Genomic DNA, 26471 nt, shown 5'->3' with positions numbered 1-26471 from the left:
GTCGAACCGCGACTGACGTTTGACGACTTCACAGTTCATCCCCTCATACCCATAATAAATTTCTGCTTCGCGACCTCCAAGGCGCCAACGATTGCAGACGTCACGGCTTCATGATTATGCCGCATGCGCGATTGGCGTGGGTTTGATCGAATCACAGGCGCCAGTCCTCGACGTGCTTGAGTCGTTTGGCTTGGGAGGTAACATCGATACGACGGCGCAATGTCACAGGTGGTCCGACCTTGAGGGTAGCTCTCCCGCGCTAATTGACTGCTTAATTATCCAGAATGTTCTATCTTGCTCGTCGTGTATCTGATCGGACTCCATGCTACAGCTGCCGTCGAAGCGACGAACTCTGCGCCCGTTGGGCCACAGCCCCAGAAGCAAACACCCATCATAGCTAACGCAAACAAAAGCAAGACGAGTCTCGGCAGCTTCAACAACAGATGAAGTGTGCCAGCGTTGCGCCAATCGCCTGAACTTCGAAAGTGCATTTGTGCGAGACAGATTGACCAGATGAGATACACGAATATACCGCCAAAGACTGCGCCAATGATCGCGAGCACTAAATGTGTTAGTTGAAAAGTCAATCTTCGTGGGGTTGGGGGCACTTACGTGATTTGAATTGCGGCACTAGGATGGCAACAACTCCAGCCAATATCCAAAGGAGTCCTGGAACAATGTCAGTTTGTTTCTAGGTCAACAATGCTCAGGACAAGAGTCATACCGGACACAATCCCATGGGAGACTCTTGGTCCTAGGCGAAACCTCTGGGCCAAGGACGTTGCAATTCCACCATCATGGATGAACTGCACGATGAGCAGGCAGTAAATCACCGCTTGCACGGTGCTGGGGAGGAGAAGAATTGCAGATGCAGCTTGGCCATGCCCTCGAGGAAGGCTTTCCCAGACAGGCGAAGGGAGACGCATCCCACGCTGCATCAGGATCGTGCAGACACTCACACCGAACCCACCGAGGACGAAAGTCAAAATAGCGAAGGTCACGTATAATGACTTCCAAAATTGCCTAAAATCTTCGTCAGCTATGGCCATTGAAGCCGTGAAAAGGGGTTCGTACTCGGGCTTCTTCATCTGTGGCATCAAGGAAGGGATTGTTGTCTGCACGAGATAGATGAAGACAAGCTTCAGAACCGCCACCAACTTTGCATCCCGACTCGTTTCATGGTTGTACCACGGGTAGACGGCCGTTGTGGTATATGGACCTTGCTGTTTTCCATGGTCCGGTACTTGAGCCTGTGACAGGAGCGCGGTGATTGCGATGGCAAACGCAACCACGCATCCGCCCGTGAGAATCCCGAACTTAGCCAGACGTTCCGGGTTCCTCAGGGCTGTCAGGGAGAAACAAATGACAAGAAATGGAGCCAGCATGATCAAACCAGGTCGGACATTGCCGGGGAGCTCTATGCCGTTGAACCATGTCTCTGCGATGCTGATATTGACACACAGGTGCGCAGACTGTGAGGTTGTTAGCGGTGGAAACAGGGCCCAGTATCTCGGGGTTGACAAACCATGATTGCCTATCAGACTTTTGTTAGTCACGTTTCACTTCTACAGCGAAGGGAGAGCACTCACCAAATTCAACAACACGATCATAATCGACGCCGCGGTTCGTGCCATCCGGGCAAATCTCGGACACATACAAGCAGCAACATCCCCCATTGAGCGGATCTCAGGATGCTGCAAAAGGTACTTGTATGCCCACGTGGAAGTCAGCAGGCTTGAGAGCGCTGTCGGGATGAGCACCCCAAGCCCGCTGGCAATGCCCCAGGTGGCAATAATATCAGGCATCGCGGTAATACCGATGCCCAGGAGCTCTGCAACGAGTACAAAGCAGAGTGTGAGCCAGGACATTTGGTCTTTGGCCCCAGCTTCGGATTCGCTGTTCGTGCTGGTGCTGGTGCTCCTGCCCAGTTCTTCCTCCGACGAGGCATCGAACCTGTTGTGGAGGGCGGCCTCACGGATCCGCGCTCCAAGTCCGATGGGCTTGATCTCGGACATGTTCTCAGCGATTTTTGTCTCTTGTTTTGGCGACATTGTGCTGTTTGCGCTGGAAATGAGTGACGTCGACGAGTGTACGTGGGTGAAGGGGAGAAGGAGTAGAATATACGTGGTGACGAAGGCAAAGTGACTGACGTCGAAAGCGTATGTGCCGAAAATTGGAAGCTGGCGTATTGTACACAGTGAGATGGATGTAATGGGAAGCTTTGAATTCAGGGTCCATGTCCAAGAAATGTGCGTGCTTTATAGGGGCCATTGCTGACACAACGTAAAGGATGCCTCACTCTCGTGGAAACTGTAATTTCTTCTCAACAACTTGAAGCTAAAATGGCCTTCAAGAACACGTTTGCCTCGGATAGCTCAACGCTACACCAAAGGTAGTTCAGTGTGCGATTTAGGAGGTGACTTAGATGGCACTATAGATCTTCTAGAGTGCGAAAGAAGCTATCACGCTTCCACGTTCGGGTTATGGAAAGTTTTATGCTGACATGATAACTGAATGTATTGTCTTGGGACATGCCTGGCCTCTCCAAGTCTTCTTGCGACGGAGACACCTCTGCGTACTGTCCCCATCGAGGCTGGGATATTGTATCACGAAATATAGTTGCCACTTATACAGCCCATGGAAAGGATGTATTTGTCGAGGCACCACAGACGTGCAGCCTTCAGGATATTGGTGAATGATGGTGCTAACCATCTTTGTGCAGCTAAAACTTCCAGTAGTCCGCCTCTGAAGTTTAAATAAATTGACGTGCTGATCCAGGTACCAGAGACCGGCGCTAAACGCCATGCACCTTTAAAGTAGCGACGGCCTGGCTTCTTGTCTCAAGGGACCAGAAGACCCAATGCTGATGAGGAACAAGCTTCGAAGCTTGCAAAGCAACCAGCTCGAACATCCCTTTTTTCTCTTTCACCCCTTAGGCTTGATGACTGATGGCCGTGGTGCGGAACAATGGCTGGGGGTCTCTCAATATTTCCACGCCAGAGTTCGTGGTGAGCGACGAGCCCCTATTGTTGACTTTTGGGATTTTAGCTGCGCCACGGGCGCTGGCAAATCAGTCTCACTCAGCCACATCTGCAGCGACAACAGACAGGGCCAAGACCTCGAACCCCATCCCCAGCCTCTCCCATTCACGCTGCGTGACGCCTCTCGCCATGTGAAGTACACACAAAAGCAGGGCAGCTACGCTGTCTTTGCAATGAATCAATGATTGGTCATAGTGGTCGCGTCGTGGTTCCCTTGACCGCCAGACTAGACCGAATCCGCAATGCGTTCACCATAGCGACACGACTCGACAACTGACAAAGAACACGACTACAAGCATGCCTTTCGTAGCAAACACTCCGGAATCGCTCCTCGACCGCAACGATTCCAAAAATCCTGCCTCGACATGTCGGGGGCTCACCGCGTCTGGTCGACCTTGTCGAAGGCCCCTCGCTACCGCCGGCAGGGCCCTACAACCACCCTCGCGCAGTCGCTACGATCCTGCAGATGAGAACCTATACTGTTGGCAGCATCGAGAGCAAGCAAACTTCTCTGTGCACTCCAGCCCTGGACCGCGCGCAAATGCCACACCCATTCTGGAGGAGGAACGGCCCAGGACGAGCCTCGATACTTTGGCTGACCGCCTAGGTCTGGTGGATCTCCAGGACAAGGAAAAGAGGAAGAAGAAGAAGCAGCACACGCAGGGCGATCCTGTCAAAAATCCAAGGATATACCGACCACCTCCCAAGAAGGCCAAAGAGCCAACTCTGGAGTTTTGTTTCTGCTTCAAGATGCCTCTGGAAGAGAAGACGCCAGCGCCACGCCCCCAGCCACAGCCAGTACAGCAACAACATGCGAACTCGCACATGCCCAGCCCCGGGCGGAGGACAAAGCAGACCCTGAATGCGTCGACGGCATCGCCAGCCAAGAGCTCACGAAAGTCAAACGTCTCACAAACGGCGAGATTAAAAGATCTCATCCCCGATGACTTGGACACCATCACGGCATCTGCCATTTTGGCCGAGCTGGCCAAACCACATTCCGAGGCAGAAGAGCCAGGGTACATCTACATGTTCTGGTTGACACCAGAGGCCAAGTCAGGTGGCCGGGCTGCGCCGGTCGACGCGGCGCGGCAGATGCTCGCCCCGCCCTCACCATCGCCTCGGAACCGTCGCGTCAGTGACACAGTCCTGCCCTACGCGGATACGACTCGCAGCAGTGGCAAGAAGACCATGGTTCTCAAAATTGGGCGCGCGGCGAACGTTCAACGCCGTATGAACCAATGGCAGAGGCAGTGTGGTAGAGAGGTCGAGGTACTTCGGTACTATCCTTACTCATCGTCCACCGCGCCGCTCGATGCGCCGCCCCGCACTACGCCGCATGTTAAGAAGGTTGAGCGGCTGGTACATATTGAGTTGGCAGGGCGCGGGCTCAAAGCTGATGCTGGGGCGTGCGATGCCTGTGGCCGAGAGCATCGAGAGTGGTTCGAGGTCGACGCTTCGAGGAAGGGGGTTCGAGAGGTGGACGAGATTATAAGACGATGGGTGGAGTGGGATGAGGGACTGTGACCTGGACTATCGCAAGTTCGTGGTCAGGTTGGATGTCAGCCAGGATGAATACTGCTTACGATGATGACCATGATCAACGGGATCTTTTTCTTGATTACGCAACGTGGCGTAGGGTGGAGCATCTTTGCACATCTTTCAGTCATTCATGTCGGCTTTTCAACAGATTCAGCAGAAGGTATCTACAAACAATGTCTGGCTGAATTTCCACTTATTTGACCTTGCGGTGATGATAGAGGCCACGTATCCTGTATATCTTTATCGCCTCTACAATCTTGAGGGCCAAACTTTTTTGAAGCTTTGCGCGAGGCCAATCTTGCGCTCCTTGCGCCCACTGCGGGCACGGTCTTGCCTAACACTTCCCAGGGACAAGATTACTGAACAGGTAATAACTTGAAGGTACATTTCGCCCGAGCAAATGATTTAGACGGGTGTTCAACAACAGTCACTACCCAGTAAATAATAAGCTCAGACGCTCGTCGCTCACACCACACGGCTGATACATGCTTGGCCGTCTGTTGAAAGTAGGCTATCAGCTCAACCTGATGCTGGCTCGAGCTCCGACCACAATACCAACTTGGCTTGGTCTTTCTGGCAGCCTCGAAAAGATTCACGGGGAGGGCCATGCAGTCCACGTACTTCTAGTAAGGATAACCTGAACACACGCGTCCGTGAAAGTCTGCATCGGGTTCTGCTCCTCAAGTTAGGCCGCACACCAGACTACTGGTGTTCACTTGCGAGTCCTGCATCCATGCCGTCCCACGTGCCCTCATGAGCGTTTAGAAGCTTGTTCCTTAAAAATCTGAAACATCCAGTCTTCGTTTGTTTGTCGATCGTGGCAAGAGCATCATGTTTCAGCCTGGCCCTTGGGAGTTTTGCTGTGGCGAGAATTCTACAGAGGTCGTTACGTACCGACGGTACTTGCCTGGGATCTGGCCAGGCTGCATGAAGTGCTCCACGTCCAGATTAGAGGCTCAAGGCGGCTGTTTCACAATTCTTGTCCAATTTAGGTGTGTTGAGGTTTAGTGCCGTCTGTTGACGGAGGTGTGGAATTGTACTTCATCAGTGCTGATATGTGGGCTACCCTATACCTTGTAAGCAACATGATACATGTAGGATGGCGCGCCAGTTATTATTTCATTGAAATGGTTTATAGAGATATTTACCTTTGGCTGTTGTGTTAATTTTTGTGATAATGCTCCGTCTGCTTGGAACCTGTGTGGTTTTCGTCGTATTCCAAACAACAAAGGACAACATTTGCACGAAGTACAGACGCCAATCATCAAACAACGGCTTTCTTGTTACGAACAGCAAATTACCTGGCAAAGAACACGACGAGATCGAGAGAGCCGAAGTCACCTAACCCTCAGGTTTACATTTAGTCATATTACAAAAGCTAGATGTGCACTTGCGCCAATGGAAACAGGATATCAGTTGCAACGTGCAGTGATCCACCTTGGTGATCAAATATAAGGTAGAGATCGATTACCTGCCGCTGCGGAGACAGTAAGCAATCAACGGAAGACAAGTGTCGTGGGCAATGAGCTTGAGGCCTATGAAGCCGCCCCAGAGCTAAGTGCTGTACAGAAGGCTCTTTGAAGTAGAGGTCTAGACGATTGGCGGAGGATTTCGGCACTTGGCCTAGCGCAGACGGGATCGCGTCTAGCACAGTGAGATTATCCTTGTTTTTATTATCACGACGTTTGCCCTTGCCAACTGCCGCTGATGATCTTTGACATTTTGAAGCGACATACGGACCGCAGATATTATACAGGTGATGAGGTCCAAGCGCAACATGGCAAAACCCCTTTAGCGTTGCGCACAAATGACCGGCCTCAGTAGGGTAGCTTTACCGAACCCTGCCGAGAAGTCACGAACGTTAGGTAGACTGAAGAGGAGAGATGTGTGGTACACGGTAAAAGGAACAACTTCATTCTTTCGACGGGGACTCCCCGGGGCTGCTGCCCTTGGATTCGCCAGCCCTGCTCTGATCCTTATTGCCCGCCTCCTCTGGGCCGTCCTTATCAGTTCTCTTGGTGAAGATCTCGTCGATGACACCGAGCTCGAGCGCTTCCTCGGTGGACAGATACTTGTCCCGCTCCATCAGGTCGTTGATTTCCTCCAGGGAATACCGTTCGAAACCCTTGGCGGTGTTGAGATGGTGCCGCATGATACGATTCGATTGTTCGCGGATACGTTGGATCTGATTCGCGTAGATGAGGATGTCAGAGGCCTGGCCGTGGGTGCCACCCAGTGGTTGATGGATCATGATACTGCTGTGCGGGAGGGCGCAGCGCTTGCCAGGCTCGCCGCCGGCAAGAAGGATAGCCGCCATCGATGCAGCGCCGCCCACGCAGACTGTCGACACCGGCGATTTGATATATGACATGGTATCGTAGATGGCCATGCCTGCGAACAGTTAGCCAGCGTCCTCCGCGACGCATTGAGCGCTGATGGATTCACATACCAGACGTGACAGATCCGCCTGGCGAATTGATGTACATGGTGATCGGTTTGTCGGGGGTGTCAGACTCTAGCCAGAGCAGCTGCGAGACGACAGATGCCGACATGTAGTCGTTGATCTCGCCATTGACGCAGATGATGCGCTCTTGTAATAATTTCGAGAATATGTCCCCTGCGGTCCGCCAGTCAGTCGGTTCGCATATTCGAGCGTGCGAGTCGTCGTACATGTTCTTCGTCCTTGCGCCTGCAATCGTCAGTGGCTGTTTTCACAAATCGGTCGCGCTACCCACCGTTGTCTCTTCGATATACGGCATAGGGATGTTCATGGCCGGTGCTGCGCTGGCTGAGCCGCCAGAGGTGAAGTGGCCGAAGCAGCGGGCATATCTAGGCGCCGTCCGCCGAAGCGGGGCGAGTAATGATGGGCGTAGGCGCATGTTGAAGCTGATGGAGATGGTAGGATGGTGCAGAGCTGCTCCAACGGCCGACGTTTGGAGAAGGCCGGGCCGCCGCGTCGTGACGTGACGCAGGACCCGCAATTAATTAATGGTGGAGCACGCGCAGCAGAAGTTCAATCTTGGGGAAAGTGGAAAGAAACCCGTCTTCAACCTTTGTCGAAGCTTCGAACACGCAGACTACTTACCGCGTCGCATCCGAAGACTCTCATTGTGCCCGAATACTGCCTGCAGAGCGATGAAACGCTGCACGGCTGCGCTGCCGACCACGCGCAGCTGGCAAGCTAGGCGATGGGCTTCGCATGATCGATCGACGTTGACCCCCGAAGCTCTGCTTGAGCAAGTCCAGTCCGGTCTCGACGAGGACACAAAAGTCATTCCAGACCAGAAGAAGGTGTCGACACCGGCAGGAGAGCTTCCTATATCGCCCGTCTTCGATCCCGCATGGATCAAGTCGCGGCGGCGCGAACGCAAGCCAGCTGGGGCGCCGGTCTCTGGGCGCTTCAGGAAAAAGCTGGCATCAAATCCATATGGTAGGGGCCATTAGACACAGTCAAGATCGTTCTGACCCGCATGTAGCAAGAGCGTTGGCGCAGCCGTTGCGCGTGTGCGCGATGACCAATGCGACACTACCACGGTACTTCCTCCAGGACTTCGAGGTCATTCACCATCCAGAATCCGAACAGGCTTGGTTCGCTCCCGGGCCAGCAGCCTTCCAAGGCGTAGTCCCGACCTCCAGACCGGACGGAGACCCAAGGGAGACTTTGCAGGAGGGGGAGCAATCACCCGCAGAGAGAGAGCAGCGTGCAAGAGCTGGACAGTCCTTACAGGAAAAACGAGCATCTAAAGACGGCGACGCCGTTGAGGTCCGTGACGATGCGGAAGCAACCAAAGACGAGACGAGAGCTTCCCCTGACAATCATCGTGCCCCGCGAGCACCCCTGACTGCGTACATGCTTAGTCGCAAAGACGTTCTGGGACAGGTGGATCGGCAAACAAAGCTGCACGGCAGAATCTTGGGTCGACGAAGTGGCACAGCAACGTCAGCAAAGCAAGGCAAGATCGTCTGGCGAAATGACATGGGTGACTTTGTGCTGGACAAGATGCGGCGCGTGGTTGTGGACGCGCTCATTGCGCGGTCTGACGAAAACTTTGGTCCCCAGACTAAGTTTATGGAGCCTGTGTCTGATTGGGACAAGATCAAAGACGTGCCTTCACGGGAGAGCATCCTCTGTTTACTCAACAAGGAAGCTCGTAGTGACGGCCATGCCGTGGACGACGCAAGTGCCGCTGCGCTGTCATCAGCGACACCAGAGTTTGCGACCTTTGATGTTGAGGGAGCCAAGTATGGCAGCAAAATGGCCGTGCATGACCTATATTGGCTTCTGGGGACGACGGAAGTGGCAAGATTGAAGGAAAACAGACCGCACCTATTCAACGAACATGGCTTGCTTGTCCTGAAGGGCGGACGACGGATGGTCAGCATTCACCAGTTGTTGTGGCGCCTACACGGATACCTAGCAGCAAGCAAGGTGTAGATCTCGGACAATCGAAGCGAGTTGCGAATCCTCTCGGTACAGACCAAGGACACATGAGACCGCGACCAAGCTGGACGTTAAGTTTTCCGAGGATGAGGAACATCGACTCATGGTGGAGTTGGCTGCAGGCTGTACCAGTCTTGTTACACTGTGTGGCAAAAGACTCTGAACGAGATGCAGACGATCTGCAATCAGAAAAGACCACGAAAACCTCTCGTTGGTCAGATGTTTGCAGACACTTTGTTTGATCAACATGATGGGTGCAGTTTCGGCCCTCGCTGATCATCGATTGGTGTCCCCTTCAAGATGCTCTGTCCAAGGCCACTGGTGAGTAATGGAGACACCTATTGAGCGCCGAAGAGGAGTTATCAAGGACGATCAATCGACATTAGTTCGTCCCGTATCTTCAAATCGAACACAGCTGAGCAATGTACGATATCATCCAACGGGTTCAATGCTGCCCCAGGCATCAGCTTCTACGAAAGAGGCGGACAGTAATACTGACAAGCCGAAAGGCAAGGCATTTTGCTCAGGATTCAGGGTCCACGACATTGTGACACTGGGACCGATTTTGGAGCACACGGTCATGGCAGAGGCAAACAATTCGATGATCTGAAACGTCCGTCATGGCGTGGGAGTCGGGACAGTCAGCAGAGGGTTGTCCGAGATCAGACGCGCGCTCGGCATGATCGTCCAGTCTGCCACCACTTGCTCACTGACGTGCCCCGAATCGCGCTTCCAGCAGCGCTTGCGATCTACTGCACGACTGCCGCGAAGGGTGTCCGATTTATGGGGCCCTTTGCCGCGCAGAGGTGAGGCTGATGGTGATCAGGGCAACTTATGTCAGCTCTGGAGGGACCAGCTCGTGCCAGCGTCAGAGGCGAGGACCCTGAACTTGGGGATGCTGCAAGGGTCAGCGTCCATCTGGACGGTTTTGTCCTGGGCATGCGTTAGCCTGGCATGACTTCATCACACCCTCACGGACACGCCGCAGGTAAAGAGCAGCGCGAAGCTGCAGGACGCGGTGATGACAGCCAGACCTTGGAGCTTCTGTTGTTTGGAATGGGAAAACCCTTTTGTTTCAATGAGTCTCATACACATCTGAACATGCTCGACTGCACTGGACGACTTCAAAGGTTGAAGCTTCTCGTTGTCGTTATTCCGTTGCTACACGGAGTCGGTGGTGATAATACGACAAGAAGCTCACCAGGTGGACCTCTCAGCTCAGCCTAACCTTTTCTATTTTTTTTTAAAAGCTTGACCCCAACTTCTTCGTGTGGACCCCTGCAGGACCCTGGAATCCTGCCTGGCGCCACCGTGACGATGAAGGATGCTTGTTTGAGCCTCTGTGCACGCCGCCGCAATTGGAAAACCGCTTGACAGATCAGTACTGATGATCGTCAGTTTGGAGGCCATTGCATTCCTCATCTACTCTTGTACATCGCCGCCCTGGTACTTGCTTGGGTACCTCCCGTCAAGTGGCGCACGTGCGGACCCTTGACGGGCTTCCTCTTCGGAGAGGCTGACGGATGATCGTCACGTATCCCAGCAGCTCTGTCATCAACGATGATGCGCGGTGGCAGGAGTTTATAACTGGCGATGCCCTCGACTCAGCAAAGTGTCTTTCCCTTGACAATTCATCTTCTCATCCCAACAACATCTTTTCTCTTTTTGTCATTGTCGATTGCTCTGGTTAGCACGGCAGTATCTTTCATTTCAACAGATTAATCATTTGTTCTCTTCACTGGTTGAAGAGTATCACCTTCCTTATCTAATAGACGAGAAAGTTGGAACAAGTCGGGCAACATCGACTGTGTCTCTACGACAAAAAACAACGACTATCACTACCAAACACACCACCACATCACACAATGGACGAGTTCAACCCTGAGCGCATCCAGCCCGAGGACTGGTCTTTCCCCAACAGCCCCTCGTGCTCCTCGACGACGGCGGTCCTCATCCACGACGGTGGAGGCACCACCTACCCCTACCACTGCCTCGGCTCCTTGTACCGCAATGTGTACGGCATCAGGAACCCTTACTTCTTCTCCGGCGACATCTTCCCCGGTGGCCTCCCTGAGATGGGCAAGGTCTACGCCGACTACATCCGCGACGCCGTGAAGCGCAAGGACTTCAAGTGCCGCCGCAAGCTGGACGGCAGTGTCGACCTCCTCATCGGCGGATGGTCCCTCGGTGGTCTCCTCGCCCTCGAGGTCGCCAAGGAGCTGGCCGACGACAAGAAGATCAACGTCGTGGGCATGATCATGATCGACTCTGTCTACACCGGTGTCGACGCCCAGCGCCAGCTCGCCGACACCGAGGCCAAGCCCATCAACTTCTCCGAGGAGGGCAAGTCTCGCAACGAGATCCTGTCTCTCCGCGCCATGTCCGAGGCCGTCCGCATGATCGAGGACTGGACACCCCCCAAATGGGAGGGTCGTCTCGCCGGCAAGCGCCCCAAGTGCGTCCTCCTGCGCGCCCGCGACTACTACCCCACCGAAGAGGGTGAACTCAGCACCATTGACGTCTTCCGGGACGACGATATGCTCGGCTGGTCCGCATACGACCCCAAGATGTTCACAAAGGTGCTCGAGATCCCCGGCCACCACTTTAGCATATTCGACATGGACAAGGTCGACTCGACCACGCGCGGCCTGCAGAACGCCTTTGACAAGCTGACGCAGCCCTCGGCCCGTCAGCGCATGCTCGCCGAGCTCCAGTGCATGTAATCGAAGCAGGCGAGAGATTTCCTATCAGGAATGTGAATGGTATCAGGAGGATTTTCTTACGACTACACTATCCTGTCCTGGTACCAATCTTGTCTTCTTCTTTTACATCATACGAACGCCTTCATCAAAGACATCAGATTGATTTATGATGGCTACATAATGTCCTCCTATAAATACGGTTGCGACGATGAATGCACCTACGACTAGATACACACTGGACTTTCGATAATTCTATTCACGAGCATAGCACTTTGGGTTTTGGGCGTTTTCACAGTCACGTCTTTGAATGACAAGATGACTTACTAAAATTGATGACTTTTGTTGCATTGTTCCTGCTTCGTCGACGAAAATGATGTGTGAGGCGCTTTACGCACGTTGTGGTGGCGAGTGTTTCAGCTGTGCATCTCGTAAGGCTGCAGGCTCCGTCAGCCCACGGAGCCAAAGCTGGGACCCAAGTGGTGATCTGCTGTGTGTTTATAAATGGGCATGAGTCTCCTTTGGCTTCTGATCAGTCGATTGTTCTTTGAGACTGTTCCGCAGGTAACGTCAGGACGCCGATCCGTACACGAAACGCCCCTTCTTGGAGTGGATAGGGTCTCAACAGTCCGCAGGTTCGGGGAAGCAAAATAACCCATACTTCCGAGTGACGGCGGGCGACTATTTGATATCCCAATGGAAACAGACTGAAGTGAGCAGAATGTAGGAGGCAACTGTCAGGCTTATGGAATGCCGATGATGAAGTCAAACTCAGACGAGGCGGGGTGGATGGGTCTGGGAAGCTCTATCTGTTTATAGTGAACGATCCCTATCAAAGGATTGAATATTTGACAAGGGTGGACTAAGAAGCACAGGAAAACAGTGGAAGACGTCGCATTCAATTTCGGGCCAATCCATCAGACAAAATTCAGCTGAGCCATATGTAGGCCGCACCGGACAGGACAGTCTAAGTCGTGACGATGAATGATTGTGTCACCGCCACTCGGTTGAGCATGTACTATTGCACCATGGAGACTTGTATGCTTCTCGTCCAGATCATGTCTTCAGACTGCCCTTTTAGTCCCTTCCGAGTTTTGAATAGAATCGTGTTGAATTTTCGGTGGGCTATGTAAGTGAGTCGTCGATTCGATCAACAACATACACAGTGGCAATGAAGAACAGAACAGCGAGGAACGAAAGTCAAAATACGAATAAAAGCTTCAACGGCTTTTTAGGACTTTACTTTTCGTTTGTCCTGCCATTTAGTGTGGTTATGAGCTTCCAATGATAACAGATCATGTTGCTCCGTGGTAGATCTCACGTCAGGATACGCAGCGATTTCACGCAATGACACACATACATTCTAATTAATTTGCAGCTGACTACGAGACTAGCTCATCTATGTCTTATCTTCATTCATCGAATTGAGTTCCAGCATGCTATTATCCAGGTCTTATCAATCAAGACGAAATGTTGGACAGATCGCTGCATCCGGAAAGGGGGCACGAAAACCAGATTGACGGAGTTCTCGGAATATTTTATTATTAAACCAATGCTGCTCACAATCTGAGGCCTGTTTTTGTGCCAGCATCGCAGTCCAGAGTCCAGGCTCCCCTGCTGCGATGTCCGGGGACCCCGGCTTTTGCCACGCAGTTCACGCGCGTGCGACAACAAGCTTTGACAAAAGATTGAAGACCGACACCCAAGGAACCAAGCTATAAACCGATTCGGAAAACCGTAGAATCTTTGTCTCGATGCCATAAACGCCCCGAGCCCCATTGTCGGTTGTGATCCAGAACAGAAGCCGCTTTCTTCGCCTACCAAAAGCCGACACACCCCAGTCTTGTCCGCGATGCATCAGGCTCCGCTTTACGCACATGAGCCAGCCAGGATGGGGGTAAGTCTTCCAAAACAGGCGAGTTGTTCGCCATGAGTGCCGCTGGACGGCAGTAAACTTGACCTGTCGCGTCTAGCGATTCCCAAGTTCCAGGAGCTGCAGCGCGCGCACTCTCCACCCGACAAGAGGCCTAGATAAGCTGTATCGATCACCGGAGGCGGACCAAAGAACGTTTGACAGCTTGAGTGAACGATGCGCGTTTAGATGGTGCGCCTTTAGTCCAGATTCGAAAGGAAATCTGGCGTAACTGACAAGGCTGAGAGCTTGAGCCTCAACCCGGCAGATGAGAATGAACCACACATTTCTCGCAAGCGAGGTCCTCAAACGGCAAACTCAATTGGCCCGAGTCTCTGTCAGAACAGGGGGCCAATTGAGCTGTCAATGCCGACGGCCAATCTCAACAGCGTCCAGGGGCTGCTGCATGGGGAAACGGACTGAATCGAACGCTGACGGCGAACAAACACGCTCCTTTTAAGAACCTCATGGCGCCTTCGAAGGCTCAGGGATCCTGTGCTGAAGACTGCTGCAACTTCATCTTGATGAGTGACTGTCCACACGATTGATTGATTGTCACCATCATGTCCACTCGTTTCTTGTCGCTCCTTTCCGCCCTCTCCTACGCTCACGTGGCACTGGGAGGGCCACTTCTTGGTTCTATTCTCAACCCTTTGGAGGATGCCCTTGGCACGATTGTTTCCGGCGGTGGTTTGATTGAGGGCACGCTGGGCCAGGTGGGAGGTCTGCTCGGCGTGGACCAGGAATTTGACTATGTGGTGGTTGGCGGAGGAACCGCTGGCAATGCGATTGGTGTCCGTCTCGCCGAGGCTGGCTTCTCTGTCGCGATCATTGAGGCGGGCATCTTCTATGAGCTTGGGAAGCCGGTCCTTGGCTCGACACCGGCCGGAGCCTTCTTTGGCGTCGGGGGGAAATTGATCGATACCCTGCCAACTGTCGACTGGTCGTTCTTGACGGAGCCTCAGGCGGGCGCGAACAACCGCGAGGTGCACTACGCGCAAGGACGATGCATTGGCGGATCCTCTGCGCTGAACTTTATGATCCATCACCGTGGGTCGGAGGGCTCGTACGCCCAGTGGGCTGATTTGGTCGGCGACGACAGCTACCTGTGAGTGCGCTCTCTGATGATATTGTGAAGTCGGTGGCTGACAAAGACCAGGTTCGAGAACTTCTTGCCCTACTTTGAAAAGAGTGTCACCCTGACAGAGCCCAACAACGACATCCGCAGGGATAATGTCACGACCGTCTACGACACCGATGTCTTCCAAGAGCCCGGCACTGGCGGTCCCATCCAGGTCGGCTACACCAACTGGGTGTCTTCTTGGGCTACTTGGCTCGAGAAGGGTCTGCAGGCCGTCGGCATGGAGCGGACAGATGGGTTCGCCAGCGGCAGGCTGATGGGATACCACTACTCGCAAGCCACCATCCGGGCGTCGGACCAGACGCGCAGCTCGTCCGCGCAGTATGTGTACAAGGCAAAAAAGTCCAGCGCCAAGAAGAAGCTCAAGGTCTTCACGCAGACGCTGGCCAAGAAGGTCCTCTTTGACAAGAACAACAAGGCTACCGCGGTCGAGGTGAGCATGCTCGGCGCTCTTCCCACGTACAAGATCAAGGCCAAGAAGGAGGTCATCGTCTCCGCTGGTGCCTTCAAGTCGCCTCAGCTGCTCATGCTGTCTGGCATTGGCCCCGAGGCCACGCTCAAAGAGCAGGGTATCCCCATCGTCAAGGCTCTCGAGGGCGTCGGCCAGAACATGTGGGATCACATCTTGTTCGGCCCCTCGTACCAGGTCAACTTTCCCACGCTCGACAAGACCCTCCACGAACCCGTCGCGCTGGCCGATGCGCTCCTCGACTACTCCATCAAGGCTCAAGGTCCCCTTAGCTCCAACGTGGTTGAGTTCCTCGGCTGGGAGAAGCTCCCCGAGAAGTACCGCAAGGACTTTAGCGAGGCCACGCGCGAGGCGCTGTCCTGGTTCGCCGACGACTGGCCCGAGGTCGAGCATATTTCCGGCAACGGCTGGATTGGTGACTTTGCCTTCCCTGTGCTGCAGCAACCTCTCGATGGCAAGCAGTATGCCACCAACCTGGGCGCCATGGTCGCTCCCCTGTCGCGAGGCAACGTAACCCTCAAGAGCAACAGCCCGCTCGCCCCGCCCAGCATCAACCCCAACTGGCTCACCCACCCCGGTGACCAAGAGGTTGCCATCGCCTGGTACAGACGCATGCGCGAGGTCTGGGATACGCCCGAGCTCCGCTCGATCCGCGTCGGTGACAAGGAGGACTACCCTGGCCTCGAGAACCAGACGGACGAGGAGATTCTGAATGTGGTGCGCTCGTCGCTCATGACGGTGTGGCACGCGGCGTGCACGTGCAAGATGGGCAAGGAGGAGGATTCCATGGCCGTCATTGACAGCAAGGCCCGCGTCTTTGGTGTCGAGGGTCTGCGTGTTGTTGATGCGAGTGCCTTCCCGCTGCTGCCTCCTGGTCACCCGTCGTCGACGATTTACGCTCTCGCGGAGAAGATCGCCGACGCTATCATCAACGAGGAGTAGTGTTCCTTTCTGAGGATCCTTTCCATGTCGGGTGTGTTGTACATAATTTACTGCAATAGGCAAACCGTCTAGTCGCGCATCGCCGAACGACACGCACTGCGCTAGGGGATATGAAATACCGACGGCTGCCGGCTCTCCTACATAGTACATGAAATGTGAGATCCATTATATTCGCGAAATTCAGGCAAAGTGCCGTTTGGAACTCACAAGCTGGTCGAGGACATGTCACTCTGCTGATGAGACACTCCCACACTTCTGTCCTTGAATCATCGACGTCAAGATAGGTCTGAGACTGAGACATTCAGCCTCGAGCGACAGCCACCGCTTTTCTGGAGACGCCCATCGGAATCACAACCAAATGGTTCCGCCGTGAACACGAGTCTCGGAATCTCCGTGACCTTTTGCCCGCATCCCTTTGCTTGGCCTCCGTCATGCGCGTGCTTCTTGAATCTTCCAGTCCGAAGCCTCGCAGCGCCCTAGACTAGTCTCCTGCCAGGGACGTACCGTACGTAGCTTTGCCGCAGATCATGGGCCCGATGTGGGCGAGCTAATGATTCCCGTCTGCCGGAGGTTTATTTGGCGCCAAGATCGCGCTATCAATCTGAGCTTTATCCGTATTAAAGATCGGGAGCTAGTGAGCTACAGCACGTTAATATTGTAACCAGCACAGCTAGAATGAAAGAACTGTGCTCACGTGTTGATCTCACGCCAATTGACAATCCTTTTCACACTGACGAAGCAAAAAGACTGCGTGCTCTCTATACCAGCGTGGGAGTCTCACGATGCTTGCACGTGGCAATACAGAGTGCCGCCGCCTCCACACACGAGAATGCGGCCGCCTTGCGCCTCCAGCTCCTCAGGGTCCAAAACCCCTGATCGACTACATTTAAGCTAAATCCTTTGTTTTATTCTGAGCTTCCGCATGGCCCAAGTCATTGGCTCTCAGAGCAGCGCAGCGACGGGCGGCCGACGGTAGCAGCCGATCAACTACCGAATCGTTCTAGCGGAACTGTGGGGTGGCGATGATCCTGGATCCTCAGCTTTTCGACCCTCCTCATTTGGCATCGGCTGATGAAGGATGATGATGCGTGGGTAGCCTACGATGGGACTTGTGTGCAGATTCCCCATTCTCATATCTGTGCCCGTGGCATCAACCAGATGGGCCCCATAAGTAATGTCTGCTCAGGCTCATGATGCGGCTGTTTGGTGACAAGAGCTGCCTTTTTTGACGATGGCATCAGCTGCAAAATCCGCCGTCTGGCGGCCCCCTGGCCATATGACAGGCTCGTGTATAAGTACCGGACGTGATCGCCAGGAAGACTCCTGAATATTGTATCAACCAGACAGCTCCAGTCCTCTACACCACACTCCTTCTTTGCCTCATATCCTCCATCATACCTCAAAATGCCCGGCCTCTTCAAGTCAGCTACCGCGCTGCTCAGCGCTGCCGCCGTCGTCACTGCGTCGCCCACCCAGCGCATGAGCAAGCGCGACATCATCACTCCCCTCCCCGAGGGCGCGTCCGACCTCGAGCTCAAGTTCCAGCCTTACCTGGACTTTGACTCTGATGTAAGCCTTCCTAGGAGCCTTGCTCTTGACCAACCTCTGTATACTGACGCACATTGCAGGGCTGCTACAACACCGCGGCCATCTCCCCTGATGGCTACACCAACCCTGGCAAGGGCCCGACCGGCACTCCTCAGGGTGACTGCCGTGACCCTCCCCAGCTTGAGAACAGCAACGCCTACTCCCGTTCGCGCTGCAACAACGGCATCTGCGCCATCATGTACGAGTACTACTTCGAAAAGGACCAGTCTGTCGGCCTGAGCTTCACCGGCGGCCACCGCCACGACTGGGAGAACATTGTCGTCTTCACCCGCGGCGAGGATGTCATCTACGTCGCGCCCTCGTGCCACACGGGCTACAACAGCGGCAACAACGTCATCTTGGACGGCCAGCACCCGCTCGTCGTCTACCACAAGGACGGTGGCCTCACGCACTGCTTCCGCGTGGCCAATGGCGACGACCAGGCCAACCCAGAGAACCCTACCGGCGCCTTTCACCGCGCACCCCTCGTTGGCTGGGACAACTGGCCGAGCGTCGAGCTCCGCGACACCATGCTGCAGACGTGGAACGGTGGCGTGGGGCCCAAGCTCGACGATGAGTTCACGGATAAGCTGCGTGCGGCGGCTGGTACCTCTGTGCCTGGCTTTGATCCCGCCATTGACGGTTAGAGGATAAAGGCTATAGTACTGGTCAATAGAATACAAAATTGTAGATGTCTCAGTGATGAGCCTCGCGGTATATGTGTGCCTTCTGGACGTGTCCACAATTTCATCTCTGATGTACACGACTTAGGGGCCATGAGTATGGTCCTGGGTCTCGATGTGCACGCTTGCTTCCATGCTCTAGGCTCTTTGGTGCCCATTGACCATTTTCGTGTGGATAATCAATATCCACATCGACCAGCTGCTTCTAAAAGTGGGTGGATAGCACGTCCTGCCTACAGCAGTGTTCTGATGTCGCAACCAAGTGTCGCCACAGTCGCTGATAGAGTTCCTCGATACTGTTCCTCTCACGTATTCTTTGGGTAAAGCCCCTGCTTGGAGAGGCTTGCCACTCTCAGAGTGATGCCTGCACCTGATCTGAGAAGTTGTACCCCACGATCCCTTCGGCGACAATGGTCTTCTCGTCGAGGTCGTCGCGACAGCACAAGGACACCCGCCGGCCGATGATCCCGTCACCACCCACCGTAAGTGAGAGCGGTTCAGGGAGCTCAATCTCTGCATGTGTCCGCGTCGACGAATTCCCCGATTTTTGCAGTGGTATCGTACACATGAGCCCACATTCAGAGGCACTCTGCCGTAGATCGCCAGTGTCGCTGTCCATGTCAATACGTCTTCGTCTCCACGTGTGCCGCGCTCCTGGCTTACGTACTGCACCATGACAAAAAGTTCGTCTGTTTCCGATTGTGACGCGTCGTTGGCGATTGTCAATTGGATATGGGTTGCTTCGCTGCTGCGCTGGCTGCTCGGTGAGAAGAACGAAAGGTCGGCATTGAGCCCGGTACACTGGTCCAGTGCTGTCTGCGTCGGGAGCAACACGGCGAGGGCGCCTCCACGGGGACGGCCTGAGTTGTCTGGTCCGCACATGGTTTATAGTATCGAAGACGTAAAGGTGTTCTTGTGGAGAGGACAGGACAGGACAGGACGCTCGAGTGTGTGCTTCAAAGGTGATGATATTGATACCAAGAGGACTATGATTCTCGACTGGGTGTTCGAATTGCGATGTTGACTTACTGATCTCCACCCCCAGACTGTTTGATACATGCTCACAGAATTCTGCTCAATATCCCGCGTGGACTGGACGCGACGACGGGCTGGGCACACCTTGATGGCCGGGGAGGACCTTGAGGGCTACCCGCTCTTGGTTGCCGCCAATCAGCGCATCGCTTCCTAGGGGTCCGCTTCCCAATCGGGTAATGAGCTCAATGAGCAAGTTTGAGGGGGTATGCGAGAGATGGCCCGTGATGGTGAGTAATCACGATGTATTCGAGAGGGAACTCCTGAGAATCTATGAGGCATATTGGTTTCAGCATCTTCGTCACATTCAATGTGTGTGGTGGTGTCGAGGCGGTCACCCTTCAACGCGAGAAGAGGACCAGCATGTTGTGGCCTAGCTTCAGTAAGTGATGTGCGACGGGAGAAAGATGTATAAAGAAGAGGTGCTTGCTTGAGATTGTCTTGACCCGGCTTCCCAAGTAAAAGTCAATTCCTCGAGGAGTGGGTGATGCCATGACCTCCTGTTCGTTGAAGCTCCAAGCAACACCTTCGTCGACAGCATAGCGCATTTCTAAGCAACGACACACAGTACAGCCGACATCGGTAGCAGCATGTCTAATTCTAGAAGCATCAGCCTTTTCCATCTTTTGTGCAAAGTCGCCAGTCGCACGTCATTGGACGACGCGCTCTGATGCAATGCTTGTGTCAGGATAAGGTAAGGAAGGTACCTACGTAAGTAGGTAGCTCCTTCCCACATGAGCTCCCCTCCAAGACCGTGCCCCTCTTCTACCTTTCACTCTCACATCACAACAGCTCGCCTCTTTTCAACGCTCAGCTCGATAGTATCCATTCAACCGCAGTAATCAGAAATCCTCACCATGTCTGTCGGCACGTACTACCTCCCGGCCCTGCCGTACGCCTACAATGTATGTCCCACCTTACCCGAGGCCACCTCACATAGGAGCCGCTGCTGACAAGTCAGGCCCTGGAGCCCAGCATCTCGGCCCAGATCATGGAGCTCCATCACAGCAAGCACCACCAGACCTACGTCACCAACCTGAACAACGCCCTCAAGTCCTACTCGACAGCGTCCTCGTCCAACGACATCCCCCAGCAGATTGCCCTCCAGCAGGCCATCAAGTTCAACGGCGGCGGCCACATCAACCACTCGCTGTTCTGGGAGAACCTGACGCCCGCCAGCTCCCCCGACGCCAAGACAGACAGCGCCCCCACCCTCGTCGCGGCCATTGACAAGACATGGGGCAGCGTCGACAGCTTCAAGGCGACGTTTAACAAGGCGCTCTTGGGGATTCAGGGCAGCGGCTGGGGTTGGCTCGTCAAGGACGCGCAGGGTCTGCGGATCGTCACGACCAAGGACCAGGATCCCGTCGTCTCGGGCGAAGTTCCCATTTTTGGCGTGGACATGTGGGAGCATGCGTATTATTTGCAGGTGAGCGGTTGTCCAATGTTGAGTGAGTGACACACTGACTGGTGTAGTACCTGAACGGCAAGGCTGCCTACGTCGAGAACATCTGGAACGTCATCAACTGGAAGACGGCGGAGAAGCGCTACAAGGGCAGTGCCCAGGACGCCTTTTCTGTGCTCAAGGCGTCGCTGTAAATGTTGAGTTGAAGGCTCAGACATAGGATTGTCAGGCAGAGCATCCGGTCGTATGTACTCTAATACAACACCTGAGCATGTGGTCAAGTTCCGTGACGCAAGGTTCATGTTCCCTGCAAGGCCATCTGGGTTTGTTGATGAAGAATGCTGAGATCTCTTGCCGTGTGAGAGCATCACATACATCACATCTTCCAAAAGCAGACTTTCCACAAGAGCGAACGGACTTTGATCATATGCGCTGATGCAACCACAGCAAGACCGCGAACTCCACCCGGACAATAAACGTCGACAGAATTAATATGTGCATAGGTATTAACACCACTATACAACGGAGCACCGCCAACTCGTTCCAATGCCGCATTCAACTATCTCATTACTGCAGCTGGACGACCTGCTTGCCACCCACGACCTTGCCCTGACGTAGCTTATCAAGGCCGTCCATAATGCCCTTGAACCCTGGCTCAAGGCTGACAGTCGGGATGGGCTTCAGAAGCCGTGCCAATTCCGGAAGGGCGCTGCAATAGCGGACAGCCCACTCGCGGTCGCTCGGGCATGCCTCGAACTTGGGTCCTAGGGGGGCCAGCATCTGGAAGGCCCGGCCAAAGACGGTGTAGAGCATGACCATGTCGAACTGCACGCCGGGCACCTTGGATTCGCCATTCGGCAGCAGGAGTACCACCTTGCCACCCTTTGGCTTCAGAACCTGTGCGCAGATGGACGACGACGCGCCCTCGGAGAAACAATCGACTGCTTTGGTGAGATTGGGATACTTGGCCAGTATATCCTTCACCACTGTCGGGGAGCGATAGTCAAACACGGTGTCGGCGCCAAACTTCTTGACAAGCTCGAAGGAGCGCGGAGACGCGGTTGTGACGACGGTGTAACCGGCCGCCTTGGCGACCTGCAGGTGGAACAGCCCTGCACTGGTGGCACCCGCGTAGATGAAGACAGTCGAATCGCCGCCGGCCGCCGGCTTCGCGTTGCTACCGGGGAAAGGAAGACCGAGTCGGGCATTGAGGGTATACATGGCTGTCATGGCGGACACACCGTACGTCGTCGCATCCGCGTCGCTGATATCGTCGGGAATCGGCCAGGCCAGGTCGTGATCGACCTTGGCATATTCGGCAAACGCGCCCTCGTCTGCATACATGCCGCCGTGGGCCACGCTGGCCACGCGATCACCAACCTTCCACTTGCCGGCAGCACCCTCGCCAACCTTGACCACCTCACCCGCAAGGTCGCAGCCGAGGATGCAGCCCGGGGGCCCGAGGGCGTCCATGTGCTTGAAGTCGCTGGGATTCAGGGCGACCGTCTTGACTTTGACGAGGAGCTGCTGGGCGTTGATGGTGGGAATGGGGACATTGTCGTGGACCTTGGCGCCGGGGTTGAAGATGGCCTTGCCGCTGAGGGCGTTGAAGATCCTCGTCGGGAGGGTGCGGTGCGTGACGAGGGCCTGCATGGTGATGAAGACTGGGTATGAATGAGTTGATGTGATCAATTGAGCAATGGCATGTTGGTCTCAAATACTGGCTGCCGGCCGAGAGTCCGCCGGCCCTCTTATGTCAACAATCCGAATGCCAGGCCAACGTCAAGGTGATGGATGTGCAGCATGTGCCGTCCCTAGCGCCTACAAAATGATTTAAACAATTGGTGTCGAGAGCCAACCTCCAACTTCTCCCGCATTCCACTTCATGAATCATCTCCCGTCTGCGCCTGAGCCAGTTGCCACCGTCGGCCGCTTTAAGTAACCGCCCCGACTCTGCAATCATTGACCTTGGAATGCTTGGTCATTGGCTTCAGTTGGTATCAGTTTAAGCTTCTATCGACATATTAAAGACACGGCAGTGTCCTGGGACCCAGTCTGGCTGTGGAGGAGCATTCATCAATCACCCACCGCAACGCAACGCACACGAGTAACACGCAACATGAATCAACTACGGGCTCAATTTGAAAACATCCCGTACCCTGAGACGTCGTTTAAGGACCAGACTGTCATCGTCACAGGGTCCAATACAGGCTTGGGGTTCGAGGCAGCCAAGCACTTCACGCGACTCGAAGCTGCCCGGGTCATTCTCGCCGTGAGATCGCAGGCCAAGGGAGACGCCGCCAAGGCCGCCATTGAATCCGCCACCGGTCGCAACAATGCCGTCCAGGTATGGCTTCTCGAAATGGACAAATTCGACTCCATCAAGGCCTTTGCTGCCAGGTGCGAGTCTCTAGACCGGCTCGATGTGGTCGTCGCCAACGCGGGCATTGCAAAAATGGAGTTTGAGGAGACGGACGGCATCGAGAGTACGATCAAAGTTAACGTGATTGGAACCTTTTTGCTCGCCTTGAGCCTTTTCCCGACCATGAGGCAATCTGGCCACCGCACGGGACAGACACCACGACTGGTGATCACGACTTCTGTGCTTCATAACAGTGTACGAGGCTGAGTGTCCCAAGCTACAAGCAAAAACGACTGACTTGACATGCGCAGGCGAAATTTACCGAACGAACGAAGCCCGACATATTCAAGGCCCTCAACTCAAAGGCGACTTCCAACATGAAAGACCGCTACAACGTCTCAAAGCTCTTGGAGGTGATGCTCGTGTCCTCCTTCAGCGAGGCGATGAAGCAGGGTCCCAACGCAGATAAGCCCGTCATCATCAACTCGGTGAACCCAGGGCTGTGTCACTCCGAACTCGGCAGAGACTTAAAGGTAATGCACGCATATCCGGGGCGCAATGGAGCTGACTCTGGCGATAGGGCATCACGGGCTACATGTTCTCCGCTCTCAAGGCGATGATGGCCCGCACGACCGAAGTTGGCAGCCGCACGCTCGTCCACGCGGGTGCATCTGGCGAGGAAAGCAATGGCCAGTATCTCAGCGAGTGTCGCGTCACCAAGCCCAGTGCGTTTGTGCGGAGTAAGGAGGGCCAGGACACTACAAAGCGGCTGCACGCGGAGTTGATGACGATCCTGGAGCAGATCCAGCCCGGCGTCACGAGTAGACTGTAGGGCACGCATGGTCAAAGGCATGTTGTACAATTATTGAACCACTGATATGAGCGCGTGTCGTCGTCTGGCAAACCATCTCCGTGTCAAGCCAGTCTCGCCAAACCCTCTATGGTCCTCCACACGTCCCGCTGCGGGTATCTTGGGCCCGTCTCGGAACAAATCCCAATGTGCATCAACTGCGTCATCAGCTGCGGCACATGCAGCCTCATTTTCGTAGTGGGAGTCTCGAACGCATCTGGATACAGCGAGAGCCAGCCTAGATGGCCTGTTGTTCCGCCAGACGTGGACAGACTCGGTCTCCGGATTTGGATCTCCATTGTATCTGCGTCCAACATGATGGCCCCTAGACCCTTGAGTAGTTTGTACACCCCGGCGGCCGTGATGAAATCGGGCTCCATCTCCTTTTCGTCCTGCGGTGATGAGAATGGCGGAGGGGTCGAGTGACACACGGGAAGATGTTCAGGGTCGGCCTCTAGGAACTCAAACTTGGAGGTCTGGTACATGTATTCCCTCCCTGCTCCAAGAGCCCATTGTAAGGAGGCAATAATTTCCTCCCGTCGACGGTAGCGAAGCGTCCTGCCGAATTCACGCTGAATGTTGGCCAGTGGCGCCGTTGTAATGAGAGCATATCCGTGCGTGAGGGATATCTCAATGAGTCGAAAGGGGAAGGAGTATGCTGGTTGGAAGGTCTCTTGCGGGGGATGAAGCGTATATCCAGGCTGTTTAGGGAGTAAAGTGTCCCAACCGCTGTCCCCCAGCGCGTCGTCTGGTGAGAGTGAGTTTGGCAGAGACGTCATGAACTGATCGGTTGGCGTATAGCCTGCGCTGATGGGAGCTGTTGGCGAGTAGATGCTAAGAGATGAGTTGACTGGCCGGGACGTCGTGCCCTGCATACCAGGTGCGGATGTATCAGCCAGCGTGTGAGGAGCGACAGGCGCCGATGGGGTAGGCTGGCTTTTGTGAGTGATGGCTGCATTTGCAACGACAGCCTTTGAGTCCGGGGCCTGTTCTGAAGATTTCACTTTCGCATCGTCCACCAGACCCAGGGCGTCGTCGTCCATGGCAGCAACCTCCTTGGTCAGCGCCAGGACCCGCCCCATGGACCTCTGGAGGCTGCTAATGATGGAAGGGTACTGCGTCACGAGCGACTCGTTGGCGAGAATGTCGTCAAAGAGACCGATCAGGATGGAGCTCATCTCCTCCACCACATCTTCGAGACGCTTGAAGCGTCGGCCCATAGCCGCTTCGGCCGCCTGCCGTCGCTTGCGGAAGACATGCTGTGCTTCCCTGTTCTTCTCGCGGCGCGCCTGCGCAGGGTGAGCATCTGCAGGTCCGGCACTTGACGTAAGATGCCCGCGGAGAGTTCATACCTCGAGAATGTGCTCCTTCTCGGCTGCCGCTGCGTGGGGACCGGCAGCCTTCTTGGCGCGGCGCTTCTGTGTGCTGTTCTGCGTAGTTGGACCCATAGGTCTGACTGTACTTTGAAGGTGGACTTGCAGTGTCAGAATTTCAATTGCTTAGTCCCAGGATGAATCGCTCAATCCACGACGAAATGCGAGCGCGACGTGATTTGATTGAGCTGGACTCTGTAGGCTACGAGAGCATGCGCAACCAAGTGATTAGTCTGCCCTTGATGATTATTCAGCACATTGCGCCGGAGCCATGACATAAAAGTCCCGAGGCTAAAGTTAGACCTCCTTAGTCCACATTCGTCCTCCCGGGGTGTTGTAGTACAGCTTACCCTATAAGCATTCGACTTGGTGTCGTTCGCAGTGAACTAGAACTGTTAACCCCTATCTAGCCTGGAAACAATTATAAAAAAGGGTAAATTCTGGGGTATACTACCGGTTTCATTATATACAATAGTTCTAGCTGTAGTTACATCGTCGTCTGAACTGTTTTACCCAGTGTTGCTCACGATAGCCAAACATTCATATAGTGACCCCTGTGACAGTCATTGCGCGGCCACATTGAAACGAGTACAGCGATGCCGATCGGAGAAAGCGTTTGTGCATAACTAGCAACAAGAAATCAATAATCAAAGGCATCGTCATGCAATAAAGTAGTGGTGAAGACAAGCTGCATGCTCATCTTAGCCGCGCGGGTTTTTCTGTCGTTTATTCCAGGGTGACAAACAAGGCTGGTATCGTAGGTAAGACAGTTTAATACCTTAAATGCGATTGTATCTAAACCAACTTTGAGCCTCTTCGGTGCACGTGGTTCCTCGGCAGTCGGAGTTGTGAGGGATTGTGATCAAACCACTTCGAAGTTCGACCAGTCCTAACTTCAAGCTGCTCAACAGTTCCTCCACTTCTTCAGAGTTGAGGCGCCTCCATCATCTCCATACCTAGCCTCAGGAGATGCCTCAAGGCTGACCGACCCA

General features: G+C 54.4%; 11 protein-coding genes across 11 annotated transcripts; 6 read left to right on the top strand and 5 right to left on the bottom strand.

Annotated features, from left to right (window-relative positions):
* Positions 1 to 194: 194 nt before the first annotated feature.
* F5Z01DRAFT_171573 (transmembrane amino acid transporter protein-domain-containing protein) lies at positions 195 to 2423 on the bottom strand. Its single transcript, XM_046257909.1, has 6 exons — positions 1590 to 2423; positions 1526 to 1534; positions 1075 to 1472; positions 725 to 1023; positions 613 to 669; positions 195 to 562 (listed from the first exon to the last, which is right to left on the bottom strand). Exons 1-6 carry the CDS (start codon positions 2049 to 2051, stop codon positions 276 to 278), a joined length of 1512 nt encoding a protein of 503 aa, XP_046116960.1. The 5' UTR covers positions 2052 to 2423; the 3' UTR covers positions 195 to 275.
* A 606-nt stretch (positions 2424 to 3029) lies between these two features.
* F5Z01DRAFT_171566 (meiotically up-regulated gene 113-domain-containing protein) lies at positions 3030 to 4895 on the top strand. Its single transcript, XM_046257908.1, has one exon. It carries the CDS (start codon positions 3339 to 3341, stop codon positions 4566 to 4568), a length of 1230 nt encoding a protein of 409 aa, XP_046116959.1. The 5' UTR covers positions 3030 to 3338; the 3' UTR covers positions 4569 to 4895.
* A 1289-nt stretch (positions 4896 to 6184) lies between these two features.
* Positions 6185 to 7487, bottom strand: F5Z01DRAFT_659008 (ATP-dependent Clp protease proteolytic subunit). Its single transcript, XM_046263734.1, has 4 exons — positions 7319 to 7487; positions 7254 to 7272; positions 7033 to 7200; positions 6185 to 6974 (listed from the first exon to the last, which is right to left on the bottom strand). Exons 1-4 carry the CDS (start codon positions 7460 to 7462, stop codon positions 6496 to 6498), a joined length of 810 nt encoding a protein of 269 aa, XP_046116958.1. The 5' UTR covers positions 7463 to 7487; the 3' UTR covers positions 6185 to 6495.
* A 231-nt stretch (positions 7488 to 7718) lies between these two features.
* Positions 7719 to 11747, top strand: F5Z01DRAFT_675438 (Alpha/Beta hydrolase protein; the record flags this gene model as incomplete). The annotated part of the gene is made up of 3 exons (XM_046265144.1): positions 7719 to 8013; positions 8060 to 8958; positions 10806 to 11747. 3 exons carry the CDS (start codon positions 7719 to 7721, stop codon positions 11745 to 11747), a joined length of 2136 nt encoding a protein of 711 aa, XP_046116957.1.
* A 2451-nt stretch (positions 11748 to 14198) lies between these two features.
* F5Z01DRAFT_624520 (uncharacterized protein) lies at positions 14199 to 16187 on the top strand (the record flags this gene model as incomplete). Its single annotated transcript, XM_046261378.1, has 2 exons — positions 14199 to 14743; positions 14795 to 16187. 2 exons carry the CDS (start codon positions 14199 to 14201, stop codon positions 16185 to 16187), a joined length of 1938 nt encoding a protein of 645 aa, XP_046116956.1.
* Positions 16188 to 17591: 1404 nt separating this feature from the next.
* F5Z01DRAFT_624401 (necrosis inducing protein-domain-containing protein) lies at positions 17592 to 18421 on the top strand (the record flags this gene model as incomplete). Its single annotated transcript, XM_046261373.1, has 2 exons — positions 17592 to 17756; positions 17816 to 18421. The coding sequence occupies 2 exons, from the start codon at positions 17592 to 17594 to the stop codon at positions 18419 to 18421; spliced, it is 771 nt and encodes a 256-aa protein (XP_046116955.1).
* A 388-nt stretch (positions 18422 to 18809) lies between these two features.
* On the bottom strand, positions 18810 to 19339 carry F5Z01DRAFT_675435 (uncharacterized protein; the record flags this gene model as incomplete). Its single annotated transcript, XM_046265143.1, has 2 exons — positions 18810 to 19046; positions 19121 to 19339. The coding sequence occupies 2 exons, from the start codon at positions 19337 to 19339 to the stop codon at positions 18810 to 18812; spliced, it is 456 nt and encodes a 151-aa protein (XP_046116954.1).
* A 1007-nt stretch (positions 19340 to 20346) lies between these two features.
* Positions 20347 to 21088, top strand: F5Z01DRAFT_637781 (manganese superoxide dismutase; the record flags this gene model as incomplete). Its single annotated transcript, XM_046262310.1, has 3 exons — positions 20347 to 20394; positions 20451 to 20918; positions 20966 to 21088. 3 exons carry the CDS (start codon positions 20347 to 20349, stop codon positions 21086 to 21088), a joined length of 639 nt encoding a protein of 212 aa, XP_046116953.1.
* F5Z01DRAFT_171469 (chaperonin 10-like protein) lies at positions 21049 to 22780 on the bottom strand. The gene has a single exon (XM_046257907.1). It carries the CDS (start codon positions 22545 to 22547, stop codon positions 21462 to 21464), a length of 1086 nt encoding a protein of 361 aa, XP_046116952.1. The 5' UTR covers positions 22548 to 22780; the 3' UTR covers positions 21049 to 21461.
* Positions 22781 to 24130, top strand: F5Z01DRAFT_171128 (uncharacterized protein). The gene is made up of 3 exons (XM_046257906.1): positions 22781 to 23511; positions 23568 to 23789; positions 23837 to 24130. The coding sequence occupies exons 1-3, from the start codon at positions 23014 to 23016 to the stop codon at positions 24086 to 24088; spliced, it is 972 nt and encodes a 323-aa protein (XP_046116951.1). The 5' UTR covers positions 22781 to 23013; the 3' UTR covers positions 24089 to 24130.
* Positions 24131 to 24171: 41 nt separating this feature from the next.
* Positions 24172 to 25554, bottom strand: F5Z01DRAFT_675431 (uncharacterized protein; the record flags this gene model as incomplete). The annotated part of the gene is made up of 2 exons (XM_046265142.1): positions 24172 to 25395; positions 25459 to 25554. 2 exons carry the CDS (start codon positions 25552 to 25554, stop codon positions 24172 to 24174), a joined length of 1320 nt encoding a protein of 439 aa, XP_046116950.1.
* Between the last annotated feature and the right edge of the window lie 917 nt (positions 25555 to 26471).

Source organism: Emericellopsis atlantica (assembly GCF_019669845.1).
Source record: "Emericellopsis atlantica unplaced genomic scaffold F5Z01scaffold_18, whole genome shotgun sequence".
Lineage (NCBI taxonomy): Eukaryota > Fungi > Ascomycota > Sordariomycetes > Hypocreales > Bionectriaceae > Emericellopsis > Emericellopsis atlantica.
This window is presented reverse-complemented; position numbering and strand designations above follow the sequence as displayed.

Bases quoted from the DNA above. Each gene is read 5' to 3' on its own strand.
- F5Z01DRAFT_171469 (XM_046257907.1), bottom strand. From the start codon at position 22,547: ATGCAGGCCCTCGTCACGCACCGCACCCTCCCGACGAGGATCTTCAAC.
- F5Z01DRAFT_171573 (XM_046257909.1), bottom strand. From the start codon at position 2,051: ATGTCGCCAAAACAAGAGACAAAAATCGCTGAGAACATGTCCGAGATC. The intron at 1,024-1,074 runs GTACGAACCCCT...CGAAGATTTTAG, and splicing joins CCACAGATGAAGAAGCCCGA to GCAATTTTGGAAGTCATTAT. The intron at 670-724 runs GTATGACTCTTG...ACATTGTTCCAG, and splicing joins CTCCCATGGGATTGTGTCCG to GACTCCTTTGGATATTGGCT.
- F5Z01DRAFT_171128 (XM_046257906.1), top strand. From the start codon at position 23,014: ATGAATCAACTACGGGCTCAATTTGAAAACATCCCGTACCCTGAGACG. The intron at 23,512-23,567 runs GTACGAGGCTGA...TGACATGCGCAG, and splicing joins CTTCTGTGCTTCATAACAGT to GCGAAATTTACCGAACGAAC. The intron at 23,790-23,836 runs GTAATGCACGCA...CTCTGGCGATAG, and splicing joins AACTCGGCAGAGACTTAAAG to GGCATCACGGGCTACATGTT.
- F5Z01DRAFT_659008 (XM_046263734.1), bottom strand. From the start codon at position 7,462: ATGCGCCTACGCCCATCATTACTCGCCCCGCTTCGGCGGACGGCGCCT. The intron at 6,975-7,032 runs GTATGTGAATCC...AACTGTTCGCAG, and splicing joins AGGCGGATCTGTCACGTCTG to GCATGGCCATCTACGATACC.
- F5Z01DRAFT_171566 (XM_046257908.1), top strand. From the start codon at position 3,339: ATGCCTTTCGTAGCAAACACTCCGGAATCGCTCCTCGACCGCAACGAT.